Source organism: Terrapene carolina, unplaced genomic scaffold (genome assembly GCF_002925995.2).
Source record: "Terrapene carolina triunguis isolate 2854851 unplaced genomic scaffold, T_m_triunguis-2.0 Scaffold192, whole genome shotgun sequence".
Classification (NCBI taxonomy): domain Eukaryota; kingdom Metazoa; phylum Chordata; order Testudines; family Emydidae; genus Terrapene; species Terrapene triunguis.
The window spans coordinates 9633419-9643351 of record NW_020664543.1 but is presented as its reverse complement, the minus strand read 5'-3'; the positions used below and the strand labels follow the sequence as shown (position 1 = coordinate 9643351).

Here is a 9933-nt window from a genome sequence, read left to right as displayed (position 1 = left end):
GGCCCCGGGCCCCAGCCGGTGGGGAGCCCCCAGAGCCGGGCCAGGGCCAGGGGTTGCTGGTCTCCTGGGGATGGTTTAGTTGTTTTCCGGCACAACGAGTTGGGTTTGGAGCCGCTATCCTGGGGGGGGGGGGCCTTGGGCTGCCCGAAAGGTCAGAAAACGCCCCAGAAAATGGCAAAGGACATGAGGATGTTCGGGGGGGGGGATTGTCTGTCCCCCCCCCCCCCCGATTTGATCGAAATTTTTCCACCCGCTCGTCCGCTGAGCGCGGGAGCTCTTGGGGTGAGGTGTGACCCAGCCTAAGACAAGGTGAAGCTCTTGCATAGATAAGTGGTGCCTGCGTAGCCTCTTATGCCCGTTACAAACAGAACCCATCTGGGGTTGGCACAGTGCATATTGTTTCTGTATTTGAAGATGGGGAAACTGAGGCACGGAGCCGCAGCTTGATTTGTCTGCGGCCACCCAGCGAGTCATGAGCCCAGATCTCCAGCGTCCCAGTCCCGCTTTTAAAGCTGGGTCTCTTTTTTACAGCCATCACAAAAGCAATCCAGTGATATAACAGCAATGACTTCAATCATTAGATTTGATGTTAGAGAAAGAAAGAACAATAGTGAGTTTTGTTTCTCTTGTCTACTGAGCGCCTGAACCCTGACAGCAGAAATAGCATCAGACTGTTTTACAACATCCCCCAATGTCAGTGTCTTATTTTAGGTGTTTTTTTAAAAAGCAGGATTTGACCTTTGCAGAAAACACCTGCACCCTAACATGGGGTGTCAAGCTATGTTGAAAGATTTTCCCCTTAACAAATCAGTGTATCATCTATGTCAAATAACAGGGAGATACAAAACTGGTGGAAAATTTTCAACAATATTTTTGTCATAATTTTGAAGGAAAACATGGTTCAAATTTTTCACAAAAATTACGATCCTTTTTTTACCCAGCTGTAGTAATAAAGATACTGGGCCTGATTCAGATCTAAGCTACGAGTATAATCAAAAGTAACGACAAATTAGTGAAATTGCATTGATGTAAAGCTAGTGTGAGCAAGATCAGAATCAGGGCCAGCCTACAGCTCTTTGTTTAGAAATGACTCTTCAATAGTAGCTACTGGTAACATTTTCAAAGTCCACCTGGCTTAGGCGTCTAAGTCCCATTTTCAAAAGGGACTTAGGCATTTGGGCACCTATTTCTCATGGAAAGGCATTAGGACTTGCTCCAAGGGGTAGGATTTTCAAAAAGGGCTAAGCATTGATCTAACCCTGCTCCCACTGAAGGCAATGGGAATTTTGTCCTGGTTTGGAAAGGTCAATGCTGAGCACTTTTAAAAACTCTACCCTGAGTCACTTCTAAAAATGGGACATAGGCTTAGTGTTGAAGTTGCAGTGTGGGCTCTGAAGCCTGGGACGAGGGGCAGGCTTCAGAGTCCAAGCTGCAGCTTCAAAGTGCGATCTTCACAGCGATTTTTAGAGCCCTAGCAGGACCCCCACTCCACTCTGTCAACCCCGGGGAGACTCCCGGCCGCGGGCTGTGGCGACGTACTCTGCAGCTCGTTTGAAAAAGTTACCCTCCATCTGTTACCAGGCAGCTTGCCACAGAAGCAGCTCTCCTTTAATAGCTGCCACTAGAGAAATAATTAAATGTAGTAGTAACAATCATTAATAATGTAGACCAGGAATCTACATCCAGTAGTTGCTGCAACAAGACTTTTGAGGCACGTTGCTGTCTCCTCTTGAAAACGGGGAGAAAACAGAGTATAGGGAGCAATCCAGCAGTGGCCAGGCACCAGGAGGTAAGACTTACAAATCATCCAGGCTGGCTCTGACTCCCAAGGGTCATTTCTTTCCCTGTTTCGTGTACAAAAAAGGGAGATTGTTTATTATGTGTATTCTAAGCCCAGCTGAGATGGGGGGCCTTGTTGTTCTAGGCACTGCACACATAAAAAGAGACGGTCTTAATCTGCAAGACAAAGGGTAGAACGGGAAACAGAGGCCCAGAGCAGTAAAATGGGTTACCCCAGATCACACAGCAGGTTAGTGGCAGGTTAGGGAGTGACCTCACTCTGCTGAGTCCCACTAGCCTGTGCTGCCTAGGTTTTGTTCATTATTAACGATGTATTCTTGGCCTTGCCTTGGCAGTGGTTTAAGTTGGGAACCCCGTTCCCGCACCGTGGAGCAGGTCCACCTGCGCTGCACCGAGGGCTCCCTGGAATGGCTGTACCCAGCACGAGCCCTGCGTGTTGTCCTGGAGCCCAACCTGTCGAGCACCAGACACACCACTGTCTGCATCAAGCCAGCGAGTGACTTCCAGGGTGCCAGCATCTACGTGGAGCGCGCTGGCCAGCTGCACCTAGTGGTGAGCGAAGCTGAGGCGGCGCGGCTGCGCCACGTGTCCTGCTTCAGTGCCCACACGCCACAGCGGGTCGCCCTTTTCCTGCAGGCCAGCCCGCAGCGGGATATCAGCCGCAGGACGGCCAGCTTCCAGTACGAACTGCTGAACAACCAAAGCACGGCGGGCCCTGACTTCCAGAAAATGGCCCTTGTGGAAGGTAAGGCTGAGATCTCCCATAGGCCCCGATCCTGCAAATGGATCTACGCAGGTGAACCCATGCAGAGCTTGATCCACTTCTGTAGGGGTCCCACAATGGTGCAGGGCTCCATCAACAGGGAGCCAATTTCACGAATGGGGTTGTGGTGTTCCTCGTTGCAGGAGGGGGACAATCTCTTACCTATGAACCCTAACACCTGCCCCTCTCCCTATTCCCCTTGTTAACACATCACATTGATCCTGGGAGATGCTTACAGCACAGAGTCTCTCGAGCTACCCCTGTTCCGTGCTCCAAAAGCAGGAAAAGCTCCCGGTGCTGTGAGGGGAAATTCTATCCTGTCCCATTTGTCAGCTAATTTAATCATGGGCGCCTGAGCAAGCAGCACTGGAACACAGGGGGGAACATTTTCCAAAGCATCGAAGTGACTTACGCTCCTGCGTTTCCTTTTCAGAAATTAATTTAGGCGCTTTAAGAGCCCAGAGCTCACTGAGGAGCCTAAATGCCTTTGGGGGTCTGGATCGGAGTGTCTTTTGTAAATGGGATTTAGGCTCCTACGTCCTTAAAGTGCTTTTGAAGATTTGACCCTGGTTCTGTTCCCATTTTGTACCCTGAGAGACCCTCAGACAATGTCTTCAACCCACGTGGCAGTGGCTCAGGGCTGAGGCCGGCTGTAGGAAAGTGGGGGGGGAAAGGACGTTGAATAAAAAGAGTAACGACAGCACTTTCCCGCTGTCCTCTCCCTTTCTTAGACTATTGGGGGGAGGGGCTTAGTTTTGTGTACTGGCAGGAACTGAGGAAATATACTCACTTAAGGATGTAATTGTAAAGAGATTGGCACAGTCAAGCAGTGCCTGACGTAGACGTTCCCTATAATAAACTTAGTATAAATCAAAGTAAATACATACTGAAATAACCTTTACTTGGAACAGAAACGAACTGATTTCCCAGTGGCATGTTCAAAATTAGAATGACCTAGAATTAAGCAGGTATGAACATCCGTCTGTCACAAAGCAGGCATGGCCCTGTAAATTACAAAATGACAAATATTCCAGCATATGCTATTAGCAAGGAAGTGGAAAGTCCCCAAGGGAAGCAGGCTTTGAGCCATGGATGGGGATTTCCAGAGTTAAACCCTCAATTCCCATTGACTTTGCATAGGATTTGAGCAACTAACGCCCTTAAGGCCACTTGGAAATCCCAGCCATAATGCTCTCTTCGACGTTGATGGATGGAGGCCCCAGATTCATTAGAGACATCCTCCTTGATTCTGGTCTTCTGATCATTCTTGCATCAGGTTTGTGTCTTTCATAGTGAGGAAATAGCCATATTGGCTACCAAGATATAATTGCCCTAAGACAGGAAGGAATGTAACAGAAAATCAGTGAGGAAGACTTTTGCGCTGTGCTTAAAGCACAGGATTGTGAGTAAGGAATTCTGTGTTCTATTTTTGGCTCAGTGTATGACTGTGAGCAAGTCACTTCTCCCTGTGAGATTTAGGTCATTAATTTCAGTGTCTGGAAATTCTCAGAATCCTTATTATAAAATAGCCCCGTATTTCAGAGCAATGGTCTCTACCACTGCCTCTTACCAGAGTGCTACGGCAGCATTCCCAGCAATGAATATAACGTGTCACACAATGGATGGAAGGGGCTACAGAAGTGCAAAGTATTGTAACTGTTGCAATGAGCCGTTGGTGCTGCAGTCCGGGATTGTAAGATTTCCAATGGAATTCACTTTGGAAATTAAGCAAAAAACCCACCTAGAATTCTTGATATTTTTAGGGATCAAAGTAGATGGATGCGTAAAGTACCAAAGTTTTCTACTATATGATATCTCCAAAAACTACTGAACTGAAGAAAGGACAGTAAGAATATTGTTGGCCTGGTCCAAAGCCCATTGAAATCAGTGGATCAGGTTACTCCCCTCAACACTTCAGCGGTCTGTTAGCAATCATTATTTTATTTATAAGTAACTGATTCTTTTGTTCTTTAGCGATGTGCCGTCCTTGTGACAACATGGAGCTTCTGCTGGCCATTTGCAGTAGTGATTTTGGTAAGCAGACTTACAGGAAAATATTCTGCCTCTAATTATGCATTGATTATTTTGGCTTATTTGCCTCTTCTTTAAATACTTTGATCTTCTTGCTCTTCAATCTGAGAACTCCACTAGCTTGTGTCAAAGAATGAAATGTAAAAAGATGGGATAAATCACATCTGCAGATCAAACACAGTGAATCCAGTAGGTGGGAAGGCAAAGCAATTTTTTGTCTTTCCACGTACATTATACACACTCCCTCTTTGGCATGAAGTTTTTTGCTGGAATCATTTTGTCACAGTCCCCTTGCCTTTCACTTTCTGATAGTTCTGCACATGCACACACGTGTGCAGCAGAAATATTCTTTACTTACCTTCCATCTAGCTGCACAGATATGAAGAATTTTGTAAAATCCCTGTTTATGCAGGTTGGCTTTTTCCAAACTGATCACACCTTAAAACTGCTGTAATGATGGCAGAGCAATCCTTGTGGGGACTGTTCCTCGCCATGTATTACACTGGGGGGCTGTACCCAGGGCTTAAATTCAGCCAGAACTGTCCGGAGCGGAACTCTGGTAAATATTTTCAAACCCTTGGAGTTTTTATAGCATATTGGTGGCTCCAGGAAATACTCTATGAGAATTTAAGCCCTGGCTGTACGTTATACCCCCCCATCAAACTTTCCCAAAGTGAGTCTGGTTAGAGATGCAACCTCACACAGATACTGTAGAACATCAGATGCAAACAATGTTAATGGACCTGATCCTGCATCGGTGGAAGTCAATGGCAAAACCCCAATTTCCACTGCCCTCGATCAAATTAAAAAAAAAAAAGAGATCTTTTTGAAAACCATTGATTCTGCTATCCCTCAAGGAGATCCTTTATCCTTGATAAACTCAGTGGGTGCAACCTTGAAACTGAAGCCAAATCAGAAATAGTTCCTGCTACATAATGCCAGCACCTGCACATGACAAGGTCACAGATACATTTATAATTGTCCTCTGTACATTCCCTTTTATTCTACTCTCTCTTTCATATCGTGCTCTCAATGGTTTACTATACTTAGCACAAGTACACGCGCGCACACACACACACACACGCATACGTTCCAGTTCTGGTTACTGATGGAGTCCATTGCTTGTGACTTAAACCTAGTTGTATGAGAAGCTTTACCCTTCATTAATGACACCATTTTTCAGCCCCAGCATTGCCTTTGTTTTCTCAAAAGGATGTGCATTAATATGCTATAAAGTAGGGAAACCATTAACATGATGCTGTAGCAAAGGCTTTATCTCCTTTATTTCATCTTGCAAAATCTCTACTGATCTGTTACTTCTCAGTATTGTCTCTTGCTCTGTAACATGTTTGTTTGTTTTGTTTTATTGCACTGATTTTTCCTTTACACACCCAAATTGTACCATATTAATTATACTGGTCTAGTTAAAGCCGTACAACCTCCCTAATGTGGACACAGTTAAATATGCTTATAGCTAGGATTGGCAGCATTCCATTTTTATTTCTTCATAATTCCAACAGATAATATCAATGTTTATATTTAAGCTTTTTTCAATTTAAATTTTCAGTTGTGCAACATTATAGATTTTAATTATCTTTATTTTTATCAATTTAAACTTTCACAGGTGCGGGAACTTCTGTCGTGATATTTATTTAATGACAATAGACATTGAGATTCAAAAGTTAAAGGTTTCTAGCCATTAAAACACGAATTGTCTACATTAGAATAGCCAAAGGAAATAGCCTTACATCAAACTCTAAGAAGTTCTCAAGCAGCACTTTTTTTACTTTGCCTAATGGTAAATTTTGATGATCATGGATGGAAATAGTGTGTCAGTTTGTGGTGAAATGGACATTTGCTAACGCTTATTGATAAAAATCGACTCCTTTCAAGCCTACTTATAAGCTATAGTGATACAAGACGTCTTTATACCAGTATAACTACATCCATTCTAGGGGTTGTCCTGGTAGAACTAGATTGGCATATCAGTACAAAACTGAAAGTAGCCCAGATCTTACTATGAAAGTGTATTCCTGTGCCAATCATCTTTCTTCTTCATTTGAACTAATTGATGCAATCTACCCCATTGTTTCTACTTGATGAAGTTATCAGTTCCCATGCAAACAGCTCTCCCTCTGCGCAGCCAGCAGCCCCAGAGACTGACAGATGTGGAGGCCCAGGGTGCACAATGGGGGGCATTTATACTTATAGCACCAACAGACCAGAAGAAATAGCCCTTTGAACGGACTCTATTTATGACCTGACTTCCTTGCCCTACGCTCACAAATCGCTATCATCAACTTTTTTGATTAGAGAAAATAGCTGCTAATGAAAGTGTAAATGACACCGGGAGTGAATGGGGGCTTTATGGTTATTCTTAAGGCAGAGGTCTTCAGTCACTAGGCCATGAGCCGTGCAGGAGCAACTTTGAGGAACAGGAACAAGTGCATTATAGCTTGTCAATAGACTTGACTGCATCTGATTAAAGATGCTCACACAAAGAAGGAGATGAAGAGCAGAGCGGAGACATCTGTTGTGCTAAGCCCTTGCAGCCCTTGAAAATTAAATTAGCTAAGGAAGTTCCTGGACTTTTCAGAAATAAGCTCTTTGTGCCCCTTACACTAATGAGACCATTATCCCCAAAGGAAAGAGCTAAGTGATGGATATTTTGCAAAGTCCCAGCTAACTGTGTAACCTCTCATTTGCTCAGGGGCTGTTGGCAGAATGGTTGAGGGACGCTCTTGAGCATTCCCTGTATTTTGGATTCAAATTGAATTTGTTCTTGAAAAAAATGTAATAAGAAAAGTCAGTTCCCATTGATTGTTGGGGGGCGGACGGGGACGGAGAGGAAGATTTCACACCGGCAAATGCTAGGCATGAGTTTGCAGCTGTGAAATGGATGACATTCTCTGTGCTGGAGCCACAAATGATTAAACTTATTTAGGCCTTTATTCGATTTTTATTTCCCAAACCAGCTCTGCTAGTTTTTACAGGTGGGGCTGGTTGTGTGCAAATGGCATGGTTTAAATGAGGCATAAAGGTTTCTGTTGCTCCGAAAAAAGGGACTGGGGAAAATGGAGGGTTTTGTCAGTAGGAGACAAAATTAGGTGTGTATGCACACCAGCTGTGCTGAAAAAAAGGTAAGATTTTCTGGTACAATTTTCTAGAGTCGAGCAGACCCAAGGTCCCAGTCCTCCACTAGCATGGACCCTGCAGCCACAGGAAGCCCCCCCTGGAAATCACCAAGAGTGTCCAACAGAACACAAACCATTACATATCCAGAGCACTGCGTACTAACAGTTCCCTCTATTTTATTTTGACTTCCAGGTCTAGTTTACATTAGGCCAGATCCTCAAATGGCATCGCTGCATTCACTTCACAGGGGGGTGTCGCTTTATACCACTGGAAGATCTGGCCCTAAAATGTCTGTCTTGTTCACTAGGTTTTAATTTATGTTTTATACAAGAAGATTTCATATTGGGCAATACATTTTTTAAAACATCGAGTGCCCTGTAATCCTTATGGAGGCGGAACATGGCTGCAGATTTGTCATCATCAGAATCAATCAAAACTTTGTCAAAACAAGGCTACTGATCAAATGATGATTCGGGTGAATTTTTGATTCAAGTCTAATATCTGTCCATAGTTGCATTATAGGAATGAAATAGCTAGCGTTAGTTTCCAATTTTTTTCTGACAGTCGATGCTTTACTAGTCATGGTGTTCTCTTAAGAAACCTGAAATAATACAGTACTGTAGCAATCAAAATTGCAAAATTTGTACTGGAAATCTAAAAAATAAATTAATAACCTAACAAATGGCTCTCGATTTATGATCCATGGAGCATCTGCAAAGCCCTTCTCTGGGGCTCTCAGAGGGAAACACTTCAGCTGCATTTGCACTGGTGCCTATCAATGCACCTCTACCACTGGCAGCAGCATGAGAAACGGTAATGTAGACAGAGCCCTGCTCTGAGGCTTGGCCACACTACTACTTCCAACAGTGCTTCAACTGGTGTCCAAAAGGACTAGTGGGGACTTGGCGTGATGGCCCATGACAGGGTCGCTCGCTGGGAACAAAGACTGAAAACATTTAAGGAACCCTTGAACTAAACTGTCATATGTTGGTGCGCAAAGCTGCTGTGTTATACCCCAGAAGTGGCTGCATGTTTGTCAGCAAGTTCTCAAACAGGTAATTAATTGTACAGTGATGTGGAAACCATCGGTATAAAAGGTGCTATGTAATATCAGAAAATTATTCCTTCTAGGGAAAAATGCACTTAAAATACTATAGTAGCTGAACTCTTTATCAGAAACAGCTGTGCCATAACCAACTCACTATTCATGTCATCTTCGCATCTAGTGGTGAGAGGATCGATCCGAAATGTTTCCCATGACCCTGAAAATCACATGTCCCAGGTTGAAGTCAGCGGCCAGAAAGTCTACAGGCAGAAAAACAGAATTTTCCGACAGGATGAAGCAACGGGTGAATGGAGGGGCCCCATAAAAACCCTGCTGCAGTGCAAGGTAAAGAAAGGTGCTGGAGATTTCCTGTTCACTGGCAATGAACATTTTGGAGAAGCTTGGCTGGGCTGTGCCCCTAGATTTAAGGACTTCAGTTCTATTTACCAAACAGCCAGAGAACGGGGAACAAACCCATGTGAGTTTCAGTTTAGCTGAAATGCATGTCCTGAGAGCGCTGAGTAAAAGGATTGCAGTCTCATGCTGTTCATGAGGTTCAGCAAAGGCTGAAGACAGATTTCACTAGAGCTAGGGCTGGGAGAGCCTCTTCGAGTTTATGGCTTTATGAACCTCTCCAACTAGGACAGCGAAGCCGCAGAATGGTTTAAATCCATGAAGTGCTTTGTTTAGAATTCAAATACAGGTGCTTCTCCTGCCTCCAGGGGAGCTTCTGACTTTTTAAGGGGCTGCTTTCCCCCCCTAGCTGAAGAGTAGCTTGTGCTGTGTGTTAGAGGTAGGAGATGCCTCACAAAATCTAGGATGCACTAAGTGGGTGTCCTATCTGTTTTGTATTTTTCATTAGCATTTTTCTCCCCTATTCTCCCCCCACTTATTTTTTTTCACTCTGTGCTTCAGTTTTCACCCATTAAATTCCCTCCCTCCCCCCCCCCCCCCCCCCCTCCCTCCCCCCACACACAGTAAGGATGATGCAGACTCAATGACATTGAGAGTTTGAGTTGAGCCACTAAGCCCACAGCCTATCAGTGGGTTTGTCAGTTGCCTGAGATTCCTCTCTTGGGAAGTTACAGTTCATTAGAACACATGCGAACTAAGGCTCTGGGGCATAGACTCGGCTGTTGTAAATCCGTATAGCGCCCAT

General features: G+C 44.4%; 1 protein-coding gene across 1 annotated transcript in view; it reads left to right on the top strand.

Moving 5' to 3' along the window:
* LOC112103593 (meteorin-like protein) overlaps nt 1-9311 on the top strand; it is a 9475-nt gene extending 164 nt beyond the window's left edge. Inside the window, exons 2-4 of the mRNA XM_024195466.2 lie at nt 2136-2545; nt 4538-4597; nt 8956-9311. Coding sequence (XP_024051234.1) covers nt 2136-2545; nt 4538-4597; nt 8956-9272 — 787 coding nt within the window. The 3' untranslated portion in view covers nt 9273-9311. The remainder of the gene's footprint in view (nt 1-2135; nt 2546-4537; nt 4598-8955) is intronic.
* The last annotated feature ends 622 nt before the right edge of the window (nt 9312-9933 follow it).